At 43.0% G+C, this 21,617-nt stretch overlaps 1 protein-coding gene across 1 annotated transcript in view; it reads right to left on the reverse strand.

Annotated features, from left to right (window-relative positions):
• The window catches only part of LOC142440142 (protein diaphanous homolog 1-like), a 55,693-nt gene extending 35,004 nt beyond the window's left edge, over positions 1–20,689 (reverse strand). Inside the window, exon 1 of the mRNA XM_075542698.1 lies at positions 20,463–20,689. Coding sequence (XP_075398813.1) covers positions 20,463–20,579 — 117 coding nt within the window. The 5' untranslated portion in view covers positions 20,580–20,689. The remainder of the gene's footprint in view (positions 1–20,462) is intronic.
• Positions 20,690–21,617: the final 928 nt, after the last annotated feature.

A 21,617-nucleotide genomic window follows, 5' to 3' on the forward strand; every position in this document is an offset into this window, starting at 1 on the left:
CCAACAATCCTTGGCATCTGAAACATCCCACACATTTTCACCTGCCCTTCTTTCCACGGGTGTACCTCTCGCCTTTCTTTTATACCGGCCTTCCTCTATGTGTGTGTCAAATCTCCCTCTCCTTTCTACAAACAATGTGTTTGGGTAGGGCTCACCCATAAATTCAGTATGGTCTCAGGTAGAGATTTTTATTCTCTTTTTCATCCTGAGATCTTTAACTTAATTACATCTGCAAAGATCTTTATTCCAAATAAGGTCACATGCACAGGTTCTGGGAAGATAGATTTTCGAGGAGACTGCTACTGAATCACCAGAGGGCTCTTGTAAACCAGAGACTCTAAAGTCAGACAATAGCTCAGGCAGTGTCCAGTTTATCTTCTCCTAGAAGCCTTCATCGAACAGTGGCATCGCTACCATTTATGCACACACTCTAGAGACTTTGGCTTGTTAATCAATATTGGTAAGAGAGGTAGCTAGTTTATTGTGCCAACCTGACCGATAAACACATGTGGGGTTAATTGAAGGGTGGAGGGGCAGAGAGATAAATGGCTCAGTGAGCCTCGCCTTTTCTAGTTCTCAGATCTCTCGCTTTCTGATGGTCGGACCAGGATGCAGCTGCCTTGGCCAGCTCCCTGCTTTAGCTGGCAAGGCTCACTTCCTGCAAGACATCTACATCCCTGAGGAGAAGCCACATGGACCTACCCCGACGCAGCCCTGAGTGCTAGAGCACCCATTAGGAGACCCCTGCCAGCGCTGAGATGCTTACACATTCACTGACTTGGCTTTCCTCCTGCAGTCAGCATCATTGCATCTGTTTTGTGAGATGGAGGAGAACTTTGTGGATTGGTGTTGGTTAATGGGTGAATGTTGGACTTGTAGGCTTGGGCAGCACTGGGTTGGGATGCTTCCTTGATGCACACTTACCATTTATATAAAAATCTCTCTTATACATGAGTTTCTGTGGATTTGTTTCTCTAAATACCCAGACTAACACAGTGAGTCTTTCATGCAAGCAATTACTAGTAAAAGCATAAAATATTTTGTTGAAAAGTATCTTTAATAGAATTTATTAAAATTTGATCAGCAAAAAATTTCTGAGGTCATCAGTTGATACAGAAAGGTTAATATATAAGAACCGAACTTACAAAACTGAGTTTGATTATCTCCAAAGGGTATGCTGACTCAATTTCATCAAATCTTACCTAAATGAACGCCAGATGCTCAAAGGTGCATTGCATCGGCTATAAAGATACTTGGCTGGGTACTGCCTTGCACTGAGGTAATCAATCAAAATAAAACGAATAGCTGTCCCCTCCTTGTCTTCCAGAGAGTAATTCAAGCCTGATTCAGTTACCACATCCTAATGTGATAATGTGGTAAGATAAATTGTTTGGTTACCATCTACAGGAAATAAGAAACATTCCAGAGACTTCACAGTTTAGTTTCTATAGGAAACAACAATAACAAAACAAATCAAAGGACTCCAAGGTTTGTATGCCCCATAGGACCCAAGTAATTGGAATAAATGATTTAATGAATTTGAAATACACCCTGATAAATTATATCACAATAAACTCAAATCAACTGTAAAACTTTTGCACAACTGCATTTGTTGCTTGGCGGCAGTTAGGTATTAGTAGATGCAGAACTTCAGCTTTCAGAAAGTGGGCCGGTGGGACTGAATTTGGCATTCTCTTGGACAGAGGTTCCCTCTGCTTGCCTAGTAACACAATTGAACCAAGAAAATTCATCAGAGGGTCTGATTCATCTTTACCCAACTCCCTGAATTTTTAACTTTTCCCTCTAGTCAACAATAGGGCACAGAACCCTCAAATAATTAAGAATGATCTCTTGACACAGGATGCTCATGTAGTCAAGCAAAAGGTAATTAGGTAACAGCAGAAATGTTAGCAGGGATCTAATAAGGGGATAGGATTAAACATTTCTCTGAGCACAGAGAACATTATGTAATAAAAGTGTTTCTAATTCCTACCACTCTGTTTCACAGGAACAGTTAATCATGGACAGTAACTGCATGAACTATGTGTCTAGCACACTGGTAACATCAACCTACAACTTGCAAGTCTATTATTTCAGTATTTCTAACCATTCTGTTCCAGCCAAATTATACCCATATAACTACATCTGAGCTCTTGATTGACTAGACTGACTATACCCAGAAGAGCACAGCTGGCGACCACTTGACAACCCCCATACACTGTGCTGATTCTGGGAGGTGCGGGATTCCTGGGAATTCCAGGTTTTCTTATAGTACCAGGAACCACAATACAGTTCATTAATTCACTATGCTCAGCTCCTATCTCCCTTTCTTCTGTACCTCTTGCCCATGAGATATCTAATCCAGGGAGGAGCAGAGGCTAAGGTAGAATTCTAAGATGTCCCTCAAGATTCCCACCACTGTCCTGTACAATCGCCACAAAACCCAAGACCAAATTAGCTGCTGCCAAGTTGATGGAGGATTATGAGTCTGATGGAGCGTCACTCTTGAGACTGTGGTTGTCGCTAGGTGCCATCAAGTTGGCTGCAACTCACAGTGGTCCTATGTGCACTAGAATGAAGCACTGTCCTGACCGGAGCCATCCTCCCAATTGTTGCAACCACTGTGTCACTCCAACTCCTTGAGGGCCTTCTGCTTCTTCACTGCTCCTCTGTTTTACCAAGGATGACATCCTTCCCAGGGACTGGTCTTTTGCAATTAGGTTATGTTATATAGCACGATTGACTTTTTAAAAAAGGAGATTGTCTACATGAGCCTGACCTAATCACATGAGCCCATTATATCTAGAGCTAGAGGTCAGAGACATGAGGGTTTAAACAGATGTTTGAGAGGCCAAAAGGCAAAGATTGCAGGCAGCCTGTAAGAGCCTGGAGTGGTCTCTGGTTGATATTACAACATGTGTGCGTGTGTGTACTATCTATGGAGAGAGCTTAGTCCTACAAGTAAAGGAACTGAATTCTGCCAACTCCTGAGTGAGGTTGGAAACACATTTTCCCCAGAGTCTCCAGACAAGAACTCGCTCATCTGACACCTTGCTTTCAGACTTGTGATAATGCGCAAAGAACCCTGCTACACAACCACCCAGCCTTCCTGGACTCTGACCTCCGAGATTGCGAGCTAATAAATAGCATTTGCTTTAAATTGTTAAGTGCGTCTTAATTTGCTATGTAGCAAAAGTAAACTAATCATTAAAGAAACTGCCAAAATCTAGAATCCTAAAGCCATAAACTTTGGCAAAAGGAAAAAGACCTTTAATCCTAATTTTTCATTTCTGGCTTAAAAACAAACAAAAAACAACAACAAAAATTATTTTGAGCAAATAATTTGTTCATGTTTGTTTTCCCACTTAAAAAAGTCAAATGCCTACCCCTTGGGACAAATGGGATCATAAATAAAATGGAGAGACGAGAGATCACCCAGTTCAAGGTGACGGTGTTGTTACTACAGAAAGATTTCTTGTAAAATCCAACCAGGAGACTTGACGTTCTATGCCAACAACATGGCATAAAGTATACACACAGACATAGCCAATCATTGCATACTGCTTCATTGTCACCAAAAGAACTATGGCCTCACCCAAGCCAGGGTTTTTCTTTAAAAATGTTTATTGTAACTGCTTCTATAGGCCAGATTTTAAGTTGCACAAGAGATGGAACGGTGTTGTCTATATTTGACATGTCCCAGTACTTCATAGAGAAACCCCGGTGGCACAGTGAGTTAAGTGCTGCATTGCTAGCTGCCAGACTGGAAGCTCTAAACCACTGGTTGCTCTGTAGGAGAAAGATGAGGTGCTCGAAATCTTCAGGAGCAGTTCTAGTCTGTTTATGTTTGGGTTTTGATATGATGGCACAATGATTAAGCACTTGGCTACTACCTGAAAGGTCAGTAATTTGAATCCATCAGTTGCCCCATGGAGAGAAAGGAGTGGCGGCCAGCTATCCTAAATATTATAGCCTTAACCAACTTGATGCCAATGTTTTATTTCTTTTATATTTTATATATATTTAAATACCTTTAATAACTCTATATCCTAGAGAAGACAATAGTCACTCATTTGTTATTCCGATTGAACACATGAGGAAGAGTTTTGAGTCAAGGCCTATGATAGTCCAGTACGATTGTTATGGACAGCTCAGTAAATCATTAGACCAAATCTTCAAGGGTAATGTCTTTATCAGTCAGACAGACTACCTGGTGCTTCAGCCCACATGACATCCTTGTAAGCTGTCCTTGAAGAAAGTATCCAATTATGGAGCAGCATGTCACCTACAGAATCTGCCACCTTTTCAAAAGCAGTAAGACCTCAGTAAAGAAATATGCTACCTAAATGTTAAATAGGAACCTACGTGTCCCTGAAATTAAAACAACAACAACAAAATCCACCTCTTTTCAAATCCTAATCTACCTACCCAGGAAGGCTCACATAAGGTGTGTGTTCTTCAGAATTATAGACAATAAATCAGAGTCTAGCTCTGATTAATTTCTTTAATCCATCACAGGCACGACATTCAGTTCCTTAGAACAGCAAGGCACAAAGAAGGTTGTAACATGAATTTGAGTTTAATTGCAAAGAGTCTGATCCAGCTTTGCCACAAAATTTACCACATTTCCACTAAAAGATAGTAAAGGCAGGGTTTTTTTTTTAATGTACCATAATTCTGGTCTTCTTTTTCTAATACTATGTTGTCTCATGGGACTAGCATGCAGACTAAATAATAAAATGAGTATAAGGTACTTTGTTTTACAAAGTGTTATTTAAATACCAAGTAATATATGATAGTAGACTCAATTAAGATGTCTCATCTCCCCTTTTCAATTCCTAATCTTTACTCAGAAGTCCATTAGAACTGGAGAAACAAACAAAAACAAGAACCAGAGAAAAGGGAATACCACAGGTGGCCTAAGGATTTCCTAAGTATCAGTTTTTTATAGAGAAACTGCAATCTGGCATCATTACTTAATGGTGCCAAGAGTCTAAACAGCACTTGTTAAGAGTTGTAGCATCAAATTCAGAAGGAAATTGAAGAAAAAGGGTATGGATATTTCAGAGGTGAAGTCATCTAAAAGATGCACAAAATGACCAGGAGTGGAGAAATAGAAACTATAAAGCCAGGAAAAGTCACATGCATTTAAGAGAAAGAAGGCTGAAGATTATCTACCAGTCCCCAGAAATAGAGACGACAGACTCGTCTTCTCCACAAGCATGAAGGGAAAAAACGCTCACGGAGAAAGACTAGCAGCTCATCACAACTAAACTCCAAACTGAACTCCTTAGCACTCATGCAAGGGCTAGCGATGAGATAAAAAATTGAAGAACACAGTCCAAGATCTTTTATTTCTAGTTAAAAGAATTCTCTCAGTTCCTCCACCCCCTACCACTCCAGAATTACTATCTTTCTCCTCATACCAAGCAGGAAGCCCCGAAAGGGATTGCAGGCAGTAGAAACCTGTCAAGCACCAGTTGAAGATGCCCTAAAAAGAACATGAGATAACTGTAGCCCATTCTGTTTCAACAATTTACCTACAGCTTTGAAGCAACAGCTTTAATTCCCTTGACAACACTATGTAAAACTGAAGAATCTGCTTCCCAATCAACCAATTTCCCAACTATAACTAAGATGAGGAGGCAATTACTTTAATGTCAGGATTCAATCCTCTACATGACAGGTCCAAAATATATTACCCATTTAACAGTCCAGGACGGCAAGTTTCTTGCGGGGGGGGGGGGGGGGGGGGGTGGGGAGAGAAAGGAGAAAGTAACTGCCTAGAGCTCAGCTCACCCTGAAGCCCCGGGGTTGGCACAACCAGCATCGCTTAGGACAGATGATAGTTCAGCCAGAGGAAGGAAAGTCCACTCGGGTTTCACTCTGCCCACATGGCAGAACAGGTGCAAAAAGCAGGCTGGGAACACTGTATTCTTCCAGAAGCCCATCAAAATAAACTGCCAGCCCTTCCATGATGAAGCGATTCTGGAAGCCCTTTTCTACTAGCATCACAAGGTGCAGCCGGCACTCCCAAATACTTGGTTATCAGAAAGGAGTCCGTGAGAGCGGTGCCTGTGTATATGAGAGAGCTTCCAAAGTTCCTGGAAAAACTCCCTTCATTCGTCACAAACGTGTTGTAGCCCCTTATGCACTCTGAGAAAACAGTGAGCAGGCTTTTTCCCTTTCAAACATCCGAAGGTTCTGCTAGGACTTTGGAATGCCTGTAGGAAACAATAAATGAGGTGGGCCTCCTTTCCCAAAGCTCCACCAGGCTCAAGCTCCAAATGCTGACACTTGTGTACCTTACTAGGTCTCTCTTCTTACAGCCAGAGGTTAGGGACAGTGGTTGTTCCTTTAAAATGGGTGTTGTCCACTCATTCGGTAAGTCAGTGACTCAGGCATGCCGTTTCCCAATCTCCGTAGCAACCGCCTTCTCCTCCCATGTTGTGGTGTGAGTCGCAGGACAGCTCTCCCTCCAGGGTGAGCACGTGTGTGACACACCCAAGGCCTGACAGACAGGAAGTTTCTGCAGCTGCTATTGCTTTTACTTACAGTCACCACGTATGAGGACACCTTGGGTTTTAATCCCACTACAAACCCCCTTTATCCAAAATGATGGCTGCACCTCATTTTTTCCATCCTAAAACCACTCCCAAATACTCACAAGTAATCATTTCGTCAGTCTCCTGACAACAGCTTAACTAACTCAAAATTGACACCACTATTCAAAAAGCCAGCTTGATTCTATGAAAATACAGTTAGCATTTCCTGGCCTTTTATGAACCCAGGATAAGTATTGATTTGGGGAAAAAATGGAGGTGGAGGGAAAGAAAGATGGAATCTTCTCTATCACGAAAATATAAAACAAAAAATAAAAACCAAACTTACTGACATCAAGTCAATTCCAACTCAGTGACCTTGTCCAATGAGGCTGTAAATCTTTATAGAAGCCTCATCTTTCTCTCTGAGTGGCTAGTGGGCTTGAACCCCCACCCCTTCAGTCAGCAGGCCAATGCTTAACCAACTACACCACCAGGGGCCCAATCTTGAATTTTTGCAAGTGTTAAGAGATCTTCTCATACTCCCTGAACTAGGTTCTAACACAAATGCATACAAAATTTCATGCCAAAGGGCTATGTAGAACCTTCCATGTACTATTAAATTCTCCCTCTGGTTTCAATTATTCATAAATCATTATAATTTCTGGAAAACAAAGTAGCAAATTGTTTTACTGTTTTTATGTACCTTTATATCACTTTTATAACAAAAATACAGTTGTGTTTTAAATAAAAACAGTAATTTCAGAGGTTAGAAACTGAAAAATATTTATAATACACTGTTTAGAAAGCAAGATGTAGGTTGTAAACTATACTTGCAATATGGTAAAAATGTTACTGTAAAGAGATAATGACTATTTATCTACTGTCATCAAGTCAATTCTGACTCACAGAGACCTTAGGAAAGAGTCGACTGCCCCTCTTGGTTTCCCAAGCGGGACATCTTTATGAGAGCAGAAAGCCCCATCTTTCTCCCACAGAGCGGCTGAGGAGGTCAAAGTGCGGGCTGAGCAGCCAACTGGTCACCCACTTCACCACCAGGGCGTCTCAAGGGCCTGACTAGGGCACTCAAATGTATGTGCAATAAAAATGGAAACCAGAAATCTGGAGTTCTTAGATAATTGCTATTTTTTTAAATGATGTCTGCCTTTTCAACAAATTAAGAGCAGAAGCAAAAAAATCAGTAGCACAGCAGAGTTAAAAGCAAAGCTATACCACGTAACTCCCATATTCAAAATGCCCTCAGTGTTTACTCTTTATGGTAGTACTTTGCTTAGTGCAACACTGGCCGAGCAGTTACTAAATGAGGAGTGACCATGCAATGTGAGGAAAAATACTGACTCGCTGGGGGGCGGGGTCTAAACACTAGCTCTCCAATGCACGGTGAGCAAATGACCACTTCAAGGCCCCAACGGCCTCCTCGTTTTAAGAGGACTCGGCTGGGTCAGAACATTTAGTGGGTCCCTTGGGTGCTTACTTCCGACTGCTCTTTTTGAGGACAGCCCGATGCCCGGTGCTTGCCTGATAGCACATATCCTACACCATGGCGTCTCACCACTTCTTCTTGTGGTTTCAATCACAGGAAACAGACGTCACTCCTGGGCCTAGAAGTAAGTAACGAACAAGCGCTGGCGGATGCAAAGAGCTGCCAACTAAGACCAACTCCCATCTTTTTAAAGCATGAGAGTCAAGAAATCACTTGAGACCTCTGTGCCTGGGAAGCACCACAGAAACTAACAAAACTAAAAATAATACTGTAGGCCCCAGGCAAGCATCATGAAATACTTTTAGAATTGTTCAAAACTATTTTGCTTTTGTGGCCAAATGTAGGAATTTTTAAAAGCTCTATATTTATGGATGAAAATAAGTTTTTAAAAAAAAAAGAGGGGCATCCCTATTGCCACGAGCATGTCTATGGTGATTCAGATATATCCAGACTTGGTTGATTCAGTCTTGTCCTCTTGAATATTCTGAGTAAGCCACTGAGTAGCCATGAAAAGCTACAACATACGGGGGCTCCCCCATTATTGACTTTAATGTATGCTAATAGCCCCTTGAGCACTGCATCAAATACAGCTTTTATTTACAAAGATAAAAGCTGGCAGCCTCGCACTAGGTAAAATAATGCAGAGACTTAATCCTACAAGCATGTTCATTCATTACATACAATGTTAAAACAATCAGACATTGTCTCCTACCCACACATTGTGGCCAACTCATAGCAACTCTGGAGGAGAGAGTATAACTGCCTGGAAGGGTTTCTTTCCAAGGCTATACCTCTGTAACAGAAGCAGACTATCACACAATGGGCGGATGGATTGATAAGAGTTGTACAAGCCCCCAATAAAATGATTTAAAAAAAAGAAGCAGACTGTCACATCTTTCTCCAGCAGATGAATTCGAACCTCCTACCTTTCAGTTAGCAGCCAACCATTTAACCACTCACTGCACTATCAGGGCTCTTTATGCCATCTCCAGGGATGAAATAATCATCTTTTTCAACACAGAATTCTTCTGATCTACAGTTAAATTAGAGGTTCTCTCTGCCCCAGTTTCCTTGGTGAGACAGAATTAATGTTTTCAAAACTGTCAATCTCCTACATTAGACCATGGAAACAGAGGGCCTTGAAAATCATCTCAAATTCCCAAGGCTGAACAGTAACACTAAAGCACATAAAAAGATATTGTTAACATAAACTAAACACTACCACAAACCCTGCTCTTTAGAGTTTACTATCCAGATGGGAGACAAAGCCAGAAAAAATGAAAACACACAGCTCGGTGAAGAGCTTCCCAAAGGCCATGAAACAGTCCATTCCCTTTGAAGCCCCCACACAGATCCACACAAGACAAAGGGGCCCTCCAATGAGCATTATACGGGTACTGTGTGATACGGGAAAACAGTCTGAAGAAGCAATAGGGCCCAGAGGTCAATCCAGCTTGTTCCCACCACAGCAGTTCTCACCTGGGCCACAACCTGGATGGATGGATGGATGGATGGATGGATGGATGGATGGATGGATGGATAGATGGATAGATGGATGGGTGTGTGTGTGTGTGTGTGTGTGTGTGTGTGTGTTCATGAGATCTGCCTGAAGAGCAGCACACCTTTCTAAATCTAGATTAATTTCTGAAACTCTGATAAGAACTGCAAATTAAATCAAACAAACGTAAGTCATAGAAAGGATTGCTGGAATGATGAAGTTAACACTTTAATACAGTGGTTCTCAACCTGTGGGGTGGTGACCCCTTTCACAGGAGATAGAACGACCCCTTTCACAGGGGATAGAACAACCCTTTCACAGGGGTCACCCAATTCTTAACAGTACCAAAATTACAGTTATGAAGTAGCAACGAAAATAATTTTATGGTTGGGAGTATGGTTGAGGAACTGTATTAAAAGGGTCGCAGCATTAGGAAGGTTGAGAACCACTGGTTTAATACATGTTCTTAGATAGCTTGATTTCTTTACTATCACTACTACCTATTAACATGGCCACAAATCAGTATGAAGGTAATTATAAAATGCTCATTTTCAGCCCGACTTACTTTATTTAGGTTTCTACAGACAATGAACCTAAAAAAAAAACCTTCTAGGAGCTAACCTCTATGAAAAACAAAACTCGCTGCCATTGGGCGGCTTGAGACTCAAAGCAAACTAGAAGAGTGAGCAGAGCTGCCATGTGGGTTTCCGAGACTGTAAGTCTTTAGAGGAGCAGAAAGCCATGTCTTTCCACGGCGGAGTGGCTGGTGGGGTTGAACCGCTGACTTTGCAGCCCAGTAATCTTCCCACTGAATTCCCTCACTTCTCTCAATGTCTCCGGCATTTACAGTTTATGCTGATAGATTTACAGCTCTTTCTGTTCCTAATTACATAGACATAGCTCATGTTCCCAGCTAAGACTGTAATCTTGTAGGAAGCAGACTGCCCCTGACAGAACAACACACTGTCAGCATCTGTAACCTGGGGAATCTAGGGTAAATCTCAACAAACAAGAGAAACTGCAGTCCTCCCACCTTTATCATCAGTCACAGTCTGGGCATCTGAATCTCTGCAGCGGTGTTTTAATGATTAACCACGGGCAACTAGCTGCCAGGGCTGTGAAGAGCACAGGGTATAGCAGTCCGCAAACCCTCCGGAGATACCCTCACACCAGTTGCAATCCCTACGGTTGGTTTCAGGGACACAACGAGGGACCTTCAAGAATATCCCTCTAAGAAAACACTAAAATGTAAGAAAGATAACTCGAGAGATCTCTAGCAACAACTTCCTCCTCTGGCTCTTTGTCACCTCTACTTGTCCAGCTCAGCAATCTAACCACCTAAAATTCCTGACAGGTGACGCCATTACAACTGCCCTTATTTACATAGGGGGTGGGGTTATGGAAAAATAAAAGCATAGATAACAGGTAATAACCCACAACCCAAGGGAAAGATAAGTGGGTTTAATTAGGATTCTTTCAATGGTTCAAAGTCTAAATTACTAAACGCAAAAAGTAGTTTGTTAGGCACTTAATCACTGCACTTTGTACATTTAGACCCACTAAGCATTTCTTTTCCCACCAATTAAACTCTAGAAGAGCGTGATTTTAATAGACTTCAGTTGACCAAAGGACGCTAAAGGGATACCACCAAATATTCTAAGAAATTCCTAGGAATAAATATACTCATGCTGCAGGTACCAAACTGGGTATATGTAAATTAGTACAATGTGTTGAATAAAAAGTATGAGATTTTGATTGCTACACTGTATTTGATGAGTAGCTCTACCACTTAGTGGCTTCTCTGTTCTCAAGCAAGTTGCTTGAGTTCAATGCATTTCAGTTTACCTATAAAATGGGACTAATAAGAGTGAGGATAAAGATATAAAAATGGGAACAGGGTAATAAAATGAGAGATTTAAAGATTTATCTCACATAAAATTGATGATCTGCTCTGTAAACCTTTACCTAATTCATAATTAAAAGGAAAAAGAAAAAAAGAAGATATAAAGATTAATGAGATCATGAAGCTAAAGTTCTTTAACACAGTGTTTGGGGCATATTAGTTGATATAGTTGTTATTGTTATTACTCCTTGTCCTTTTAGTCTGGAATAGATTATTAACCTTTCTATCTAAAAATATGCTGAACATTCATTAATATCACAGATTGGACTGTCATTACATAACCTGCAGCACACCAGAGAGTACAGAAAACGAAAGGCCAACACTATACAAGAGGATGAAGAGGCTACCAGGTTAAATGTCACCTCAAAAGTTCCCAATCCTAAGATTATCAGAAAAGCTCTGTCTTGCCTACAGGTTTTTGAAAATTCATAGTGTGAAAGAGAAGAATATAAGCACTAAAGCAATAAAACTTGTAAGAGTTTGAAAAAAATTCAGTGACCTTGATTTTAGCAGAGAATTCTGAAATATGCTATAGAGCAAAATCAATAAATAAATTGTTCTTCAATAGGCATGTTAAGAGAATGAAAAGGCAAACCAGACTAGAAGAAATTATTTGCAAAGCCTATATATCCAACGAAAGGTATTAATCTGTCCAGACATCTAACACTGTATCTAGACTGAAAGAAAAAAAATCAAAAATGGGTAAAACATTTGAAAAGATACTTCACCAAAGAAGATAAATAGATAGCAAATAAGCACATTTAAAGATGCTCAACATCATCAGGAAAATGCAAATTAAAGCCACACTGAGATACTACTACATATCCAGCAGAATGACTAAAATTTTAAAGTGTGATCATACAAGAGTTGGAAAAACCAACCAATGAAACAAACACTGATTATATATACACTGCTAGTGGAAATGAAAAATTACACAAACACTTTGGAAAATCCTTGAATTATTTTTGTTTAAGTTGAGAAACAGGCCTACCACATGACTCAATGATTCCATTCCTAGGTATTACCCATAAAAAATGATGATGTGAGACCACACAAAACCTTGTATGTGAACATTCACAGCAAAACACAAAGAAATGGAAACTTAAAAAGTAAATGAATAAACTGTAATAAATCCATACAAAAGTAAAACTACTCAGCAATAAAAATGAATGACTTTATATAATACGACATAATAATGTTGAAAGAATTCAGATCAAAGTGCTTATGCTTACAGAAATTAGTAGTTACCAGGGGCTGGGTGACCAGGGAGGGGGAGAAAGGGAGGGCTACAAAGGGGCACAGAAAACTTTGAGAATGTCCTTCTCTTGATGTAAGTAAATAGTAATGATTTCACCAACCGAGCACTTTAAATGTGTGCAATTGAGGGGAACTTCTGTAATTCAAACCTAAAGTTTGAATTTTCTTTTTTTATAGGCTGATAAACATACCTGAGATCTAGGACCCATAATCAAGGTATATACCTTGGTTTTCTGTGACTGTGTGGATCAAAGATACTTTAGAGGTCATCCTCTTAGGTCTCCTCCAGGTATGTTTATTCTTAAAGTAAAATACAAATCATAAAGATAAGGAAGAAGTCAGAGAACCGGAGATCCAAGAAAGTACTCCAAAACCCCATAAACTCTATCCTCTTATTTGCTATACCAGCAAAATGACCAAGTAGCAGCTGCCTAAGGACCTGCACAGATGGGTTACCACCCACCACTGCTTAGGTAAAAATTTCCCCATCTTCTATATAAGAATGCCACGTGCTTCTCTTAGTTTAGCTCCGTTATGCTACTCTCCTCTCTGTTCCTTATCTGCTTTGACCCTTCTGAAGGAAAGATATCGGAGGGAAGACATTTAAACAAATATTTAAAGGGCAAATGGACACTCCCTAATTGTCACAGAGCCAAGTGAGAGAGCCAAGTTTCTCCCAGTTCTCTTCTGTCTCACAGCTTCTAGTGTACCTGTTCCTCTTATGTAAACCCTTTCTACTACTCCAGTGACTTCCCAAATCCTACAATTTTACTTTGTTATTTTTATTTTTGAAATTTTACTTAAGGAAGTGTTAAATCCGAAATTTATGCTGTTACTCTTCCATTTATTTTTCCAATTTCTATCCCTTTCTCCCTACAACTTCCAGGAAGGGACTGCTGCATTGAGTGGGTGTTTGAAGTTGGCGGCATTCAATTCTACAGTTTTAAGTTCATAGAGAACTCTCAGAATGAATGGAAGAACCTCAAGGTTGAAAGACCAATGATTCACCCAATGACTCACGGATTATCCTGTAATCAGCGGTAAAGGTCTAAAATAACTGGTTTCTTAATAATTCTTTTCCTTCAGTAATTATTTCATTTCCTTAAAAAGAAAAGTTCCTTTATTCTAAAAACTACAGCTTGTAGAGAAAATACGGTAAAATATGTTCACAGTGGACTTTTCAGTTTCAGTTTGGGGTGGTTTTTTTTAAAGTTTTGTAGCAACAGCTTTGACTGCTCCTGTAACTGCCCCCAGGCCTGGCTGTCCCGGGGCTGAGCAGTCTCACAGAGGGGATCAAAGAAAGCAGGACAGGATTCTAGCCAGAGCGTTGGCTTTGTCTCACAGACTTAGCCTGCTAGCCCACGGTTCCTGGTTCAAAGCCACCAAGTGCTATAAGAAAAGGAAGCTGCCTGCTCCTGTAAAGATGACTCCCTGATACGGGTCCACGGATTCTGACACACCTTGATGGCAGTAGGGTTGGTTTGGGTTTGATGGACTGTAAACACCCAAAGATGCTACGCTGGCTATCAAGCAGGGAATCTCCCCCCCGTGCTTTAAGCAAAAGAATAATTCACTCATTAATGCAAACTCATAAGGATAAACTGCCTTTGAGCTTCCAAGACAGTAATGTTTTCTCCCTCGAAGCAGCTGGTGGCTTTGAACATCTGACCTTGCAGATCGCTGCCCAAGGAGTCACCACCAGGACTCCATGACTGAGAATAGGAGAGAAAGTAAAATAATTAATGCAAACTATATTTCAAAATGGCAACGGTTTTTCTAGTCATGAATGATTTCAGCTACTGAGAAATATAACACCTGCAAATACTTATGCAAATTCTGTTTCTCTAAAATATCTAGTATTTCTTGTTAATAAATATGATTTTAACCTGTTCTAAATCATGTGGCATTCTTGTCTTTCCAACCACTATTACTTTTCACTCAAGATACAATACTCTCAAAAAACAACTAGGCAATCCATTTATAAAATGGTCCTAATGGGTCTAACTACAGATTATTTGATCATACAGGAAATAAGTCTATTCTGAAATAGGTATCCATCCATGAAGTTATATCTCTTTTTACTTATTGCTATTTTCTTAGCTTTTTTAACGACCATATCAGGTCATAAAAATTCCACCTCTTATATATAAAACCATCCCAAAATTTACCTACTCCTCCAAGGCATGATTTTAACTCTAAGGTACTCCCTCTAGGTTCCACCTTCTAGGAGAAACGACAAGTATCTAATGTACCCTTTTAAAGACAAGGCAGGCAGAAGAGCACCAAGTTTTAAAGTGTCATTCTGTCATCTCAAACATCTCCATAACATCCTGTAGATTCTCCTCCCTCTTCTCAAACTAGATAATCCAGTATTTATCATCTTTAAAAAATAAACAGGACCTGAACAAAGCTTTCTGTATACTCCATGATCTTCTGTGACCTTGACGATCACAGTAACACCTTCCAGAGGAGCTGAGCAAAATCCTGCACGGACAACTCCATGTCTTACCTCTGCCTTTCCTAAAACAAAACTAAACAGAACAAAAACTCACGGACAGCAAGCTGATGCCAATTCATAGCAACCCTACAGGACAGGGTAGAACTGCCTCCTTTGAGTTTCTCACACTGTAGCTGTTCACGCCAGTCGGAAACTCCATCTTTCTCCCGTGGAGCCACTGACGGTTTCAAACTGCTCACCTTGTGATCACAGCTCAACACGTAACCACCGTGCCACCAAGCTACCGGGCCTTTTCTAATACCTGTTTCAATTCTTCCCAGCGTCCTTCACACTCCTTTTACAACTAAGCATTCATTCTATCACTCTGCTTTTAGAGAAATTGCAACATGGTAATCATTCAGGAGCTCACAACCCAAACTCACTGCCATCAAATGGATTGTGAGTCATCACAGTGGCCCTGGAGGACAGCGGAGAACTGTCCCCGTGGGCTTCTGCAGCTATACACCTTTAACAAGAGCAGAAAACCTCAGCTTCCTCCTGTGGAAGGGCTGGTGAGTCCAAACTGCTGCCCTTATGGTTAGCAGCCCGCCATGTAAGCCATGATACTACCAGGCTTCTTCCTAATTCTGCTTAGAATTCCAAAATTAAACACAAAATGTACAATTACACATCTCCTATTCTCTCTATTCCCATTAACAGTCGGGCTTTACAAAATTATGCTCTTAGCTGAGCCAGAAGATTCTCTCTTGAAATGAATGTGTCACTTTCCTAATTGTTTAAAAGGCATGGAATATATTCAATGTAAGCATATTCCACAGCTTCCTAATATCCTGGTTGCACTTAGCCTGCCTAAGTAAAAAATATTGTTTTTAGAGTTCCAGTTCATGCACAAGTTTATTCCAAGCATGTTTAAATATATCTCTGTACAGACCAGTTCTCTCAGTACTATATTCAGCTTAGTCTTTCCAAGGGGATCTGCTGGCCAGTTCAAGTCAATGCAGAGGTCAGCGCAGGTTATGGTGACTGGTTTTGGCATCCCAATTTACTGCCAGGAGTCAATTCTAAGTCACAGCAATCCCATAGGACAGGGCAGAGACGCGCCTGTGGGTTTCTGAGATTATAATTCTTTATGGGAACAGAAAGTCATCGTTCCCCCAAGCAGCAGTGGTGGTTTCCGACTGTTGACCTTAAAGTTAGTAGTCCAACGCATAAGCCCTACTCTATGAGGGATCCTACTAGAAACCCAAAGGACAAGGACAATCAAGGGGGCTTATTATGAAGAAGCTGTAAGAACATGGAAAACTCTACTGGTGAGAAAAAGGTCAGAAAAGTTACGTGGAGGAAGATTTTTCATCTTGACAATGTACCTGATTCATTGTTTGAAGGCAGTGGGATCTGTGCCACAGACTTTCACTGGGGAATCATAGTCCATCCAGCCTTGATCTTGTCCCTTCCGATTTCTCTGTGTTCCTCAAATTCAAGGTATCTTCCAAAGGCACACAACTGAGTCCCTCAAGGATGCTCACACCTCTACACTGACATGGTGTCAATTGAAGAGGGAGTACAGAATTCCTCAGGGAAGTGCTCTATCACCACCACTGCCATAGAATTGATTTCTGACTCACAGCAACCCAACAAGACAAAGCAGAACAGCCACCGTGGGTTTCTGACACTGAGTCTTTATGGGAACAGATAGCCTCTTCTCCCAAGCAGCAGCTGGTGGGGTTTGAACTGCTGGTTATCCACTGCAGAACCTACTAAGCCACTGTCTACAGAGGTGGAACCACTGCGTTTAGTAGGTAGAGCTAGATCAGTGGTTCTCAACCTGTGGGTCGGGACCCCTTTGGGGGTTGAACAACCCTTTCACAGGGGTCGCCTAAGACCATTGGGAAACATAAATATTTCATAATATATAATTACACATTGTTTTGTGATTAATCACTATGCCTTAATTATGTTCAATTTGTAACAATGAAAATATATCCTGCATGTCAGATATTTACATTATGATTAATTACAGTTATTAAGTAGCAACAAAAATAATTTTTGGTTGGGGGGGGTCACCACAGCATGAGGAACTGTATTAAAGGGTTGTGGCATTAGGAAGGTTGAGAACCACTGCTCTAGGTGGAGATCTATGTCTAGAAATAATAGATTGGGATTTTGGTATTGTTGTTTAATAAAGGTTCCTGTAATTTTATAGAAATAACTTTCATTTATCCTCAACTTGCAAAAACCTGCCTATGAAAGGGGTTTCAAAAAATTCCAGGCAGAATTTCATTATTTTGTAATTCCATGTTTCCATGAACTCTTTTGCAGTTCCCTGGTACTTGATACTGCTGTTATCACTGCTGAAGATTCAGAAAACCTTCCAAAGTCTGTTCACTTTTCCAAATGAGCCTCTGACTTTCCTTCATCTTAAGCTTTCAAAAAGAAATAGAAAGACACTAGAGAAGGGGCGAGCACAGATTCATGATGAATCCAGGGAGATTACCAAACAGCCTGGCTTCAGTCACTCATGTCAGTACCTACCTTGCAAGCAACCCACATATTTTAAAAGACAATGCCCAACTACTTTTTGAACTTAAAATTCCATCTTTCCCCACAAGATGCCTCAGAGGCTGAGAGCGGATATTAGGCCATCTTCAAGCGCTGTGTTCTCATCAGCTGATCTGTACTTAGAACCTGAATGAACCAGAAAGACATGTACCAGCTAAAAGGATTACTCACATCGCCCTCTACCCTACTCCAACTATGCAAACATAATCTTCAGGTAAACTTAGTTCAAACAGGTGTAGGTTTATACAGTGCACCCCAGTGCAGTGCCAGAGAACGCACACTCTAGACTAAGTGGGGAAGGCCAAACAGCTTTGAGTTCCATTTTAGCCTGTAATTCAAGAAAACTAAGCCAGGGGTTACAAAAGCACCGCCTCCCCACCCACAGACACATCCACACAGACTCAGGCAGAAGCGGCATACAATGCTCCTTCTGGTATTCCATGTCCACAGAGGTCTCATCAAAAGCAATGAGGAAGATGGAACAGTCTTTTGCCTTGAAGTAGGCTGTGTGTGACAATAAAGGGTTTAAGCACCACTATTTCTTGAAAACCTTCCAACCTTGCTGTCACTAATATAATTCCCCCCTATCTGATCTATTTTTAGTATTATTTTTTAATTCAGCAGGTTAAGTGTTAAGATCACCACCTCAGAAAGATCAAGAGAACTTGAATCAGCTCCACCCTCTTCTAAGTAAATACCAGCAACAAGGAGCCAAATCCACTCAGCACAGACAAGCCTCCTAGGACTGACATTCCACAAACAGGTGAAACGAAGTCCACAGGCAGCTAGCTCACCTTACCAGCTCTACAAACGCAGTAAGCGTCACAAAGTCGGGAAACACACGAGGGCAGACTACATCAAATGTACCTATGGAATTTTCCTGAGGGCTGGGGAAAATATTTACAAGTCACAGAGGTCACTCTAAATCAGGTGAAATAACTGCAATTCAGGTTAGGAAGGTCAAGCAGTATCCATGGGAAAAAAAAGTCAAAACAAAAAGGCAGCCGCTGAAGGAATATGGACCTTAGAAATGGTTTCAGAAGGGAACTTCTTCCACAAGAGGGTCAATTCTTATCGTTCAGAAACACAGGGAAATGCTGTTTCAATAGTTAAAGGAGGTAGTCCCTTTTACTAACCCTACCCATGGGGGCAGGGAAAGCTTACAGACAGACTGGATGGCAGTCACTGCAAAGGCCAGTCTGGGAGCACCTGGTCTTGCTGGGAATAGCTAGGAAGAAATGAGCCTCCTTTTACATTCCGTGTAGTATGCTCCCATCACAATCCTGTTGGTCCAAAACCAAATACAAACTCACTGCCTTTGAGTCGAGTCTAGAGGACAGGGGACATCTACCCTATGGGTTTCTGAGACTCTCACTCTTGACGGAAGCAGGAAGTCCCATCATCTTTCTCCCACCCAGTAGGTCACAAATCAACCATTTCTTGCAGTTCCCATCACTATCACTATCGGTGTTCTTCCCAAATCGGCGGAGTTGGATGACAAAGCTGAGGGGCTGGAGTAAGAGAAAGAAAGAGAAAGAAGAGAGGCAGTGACAAGCCCTAGGGTGGGTAGGAAGACCTGGGGATGGGAGGTGAACACCTGGAGGGGAGACTCAATAACTACAGAAACCACTAGCAAAGGAGTGTCCAACTCCAAGACAATGCCTCATAGCTTCTACAGTTTTTACAGTGAAGTGCAGACAAACGGCTCCCTGGAGAGTGGAGTAAAAAACGATTTAATGTGGGTAAAAGGTTGAAATGTGATAAGGTTCCCAGACTACCAGCAATATTCCTTCCGCCTCGGACTGGAAGAAACTGGCACCTAGAGCGGCTGGCTGTGCGGCTCCACAGGTAGGACCGCGGTGCTAACAGCCTGGGGGCACGGGAGGCAGCAGAAGAGGCGCGGAGGCGAGGGCTATCGCCAGAGTGCATTCAAAGCAATTCAATGACTCGCAAACTTCTGGGACTTCCTCCCCCACGGGAGAGGTTTATTCCCTCCCTGGGTCAAGGAGGGCATAATCGCCAGCGATGTGCAAGCCCCCCGCCCCCACTCCAAAGGTGACAGGGAACAGGGCAAGGAGGCAGGTTCTTTGCATGGGGAAAGGCGGGGAAGCAAAGGAACGCCAGGCCTGGATGACCAGTGGCCCTGGGCAAGAAAGGACCAACGACCAAGGGACTCGAGACATGAGGGAGGGCCCACGCCAGGTAACATTCCTGAGGGGAAGGATTACCAGGTGGCACCGGGCTGAGGGCCCAACGGGGGACTGGGCGGGAGGAAAGTTAGCAGGTGAAAGGGACCAGGCGTGGGGAAGGAAGTGACCTTTAGTAGAAGGAACTAGGCGAATACCGAAAGGGGGTGGAGTAGGGTGCAGAGCAAGGAGAAAACGAGCCCCGGAAAGCTCAGGAGGCAAGATCGAGAGAAGGCGTGTTCGGGTGCTAGAGGAAGAAGAAAGGAAGTGGGGCCCGGAGCGCGGGGCTGGGGCCCCGAGGCGGCGGGGGCGGCGGGGGTGTAGTCGCCCCGGGGCCGCCCGGGCGAGCGCCGCGGGGGGCTTCAGGGCTTCCAGAGGTCTCGGCGGAGGAGGAGAGCAGGCTGCAGCTGGAAGGACCACGCGAGACGAAGGAGGGAGGCGCGGGTCGGCGCCCAGGGGATCAGGGCGCCGCTGGGGTGGAAGGCGGGGGTCCGGGGGCGTCTACCGGGCGGTTACGGCGTCGGGTAGAGGGAGCCGGGTGGGAGGGACACTCACAAATTTCTTGGATTTGCCGCCGTCACCGCCAGCCGCGGGCACCTCGTCCGGACTCCGACCCTTCTTCTTGTCCCGGGTGCCGCGGCCGGGCCCCAGGCCCCCGCCGGGAGGCTCCATGTCCCGGTTAGCGCTGGCTGGTGACCCCGCGCCTACGCCGCTCCGCGCCCGCCGCCACCGCTACCGCCACCCAGCAGCTCCTCAGCCTGCTGCCGCGCCCCGCCTCATTAGCATGCCGGGCTGCGCGCGCCTCATGAATATACAACGACGACGCCTCGCTCCCGCCCGCCTGCCCCACTTCCGCCCGGACCCGCAGCCCCTACCAAAGGGACGCGGCAGCGGGGTGGCGGGGAGCCGCTACCTGCCCGGCGGGTCTAACCATTCGGACCCACGTGGGGGGGTTAGTGGGCGGAGCAGCGCTCATTGGCCGTGGCGGGTAGCCGCGCCCTCTGGCGGTTGGACCGGAACAGCGCTTGCCTGCCTGGTCCCACGCAGCCCTCATGTGCTGTCAGGCTTGAATGGGCTCGTCCCCCAAACCAGGATATTAATATCTGAACCACCACCGAAAATAGGCCACAGGGATTGCTACCTGGCAGAACACATAGTGCCGGGCTTTCCAAGATAATGCAGTTTTTAATGTGTGCAAAAGCCATGGAGCACATTACAAAATAAGACCCCTCCTATTTATTGAAATGCAGTGTGCCAAGAATTATGGTGTGTTGAAGAATATTAAATATACCAAAATGAGCAAATCTGTCTTGGAGGCAGTACAGCATGTTCCTTAGCAGTGAGGACGGGGAGACATACTTCATGGGCTTTAGACACGGAAGTCATCAGGAAGGACTAGTCCCAGGAGGACAGCATGCTTGGTGGAGGGGCAGCGAAGTAGACGACTCTCACCAGGATGGACTGACACAGTGGCTGTAACACTGGGCTCGAACATCACAAATGATTGTGAAAATGGCTCAGGCTCAGGCAGCGTTTTGTTCTGTTGTACACAGTACGGTCACAGTTGGAACTGACTCAACCGGCACATAAAATCATACACTAATAAGGCTTGGGCCAGGGCAAAAGCTAAACTGAGCCAGGTTAGCGCTGCACTGCCTCATTTTGTACGCCAGGCTCAATACTTTCTGATTGTTCCTAATTTGAGCAAAC

The sequence above is a fragment of the Tenrec ecaudatus genome, chromosome 2, assembly GCF_050624435.1.
Source record: "Tenrec ecaudatus isolate mTenEca1 chromosome 2, mTenEca1.hap1, whole genome shotgun sequence".
NCBI classification, from domain to species: Eukaryota; Metazoa; Chordata; class Mammalia; order Afrosoricida; family Tenrecidae; genus Tenrec; species Tenrec ecaudatus.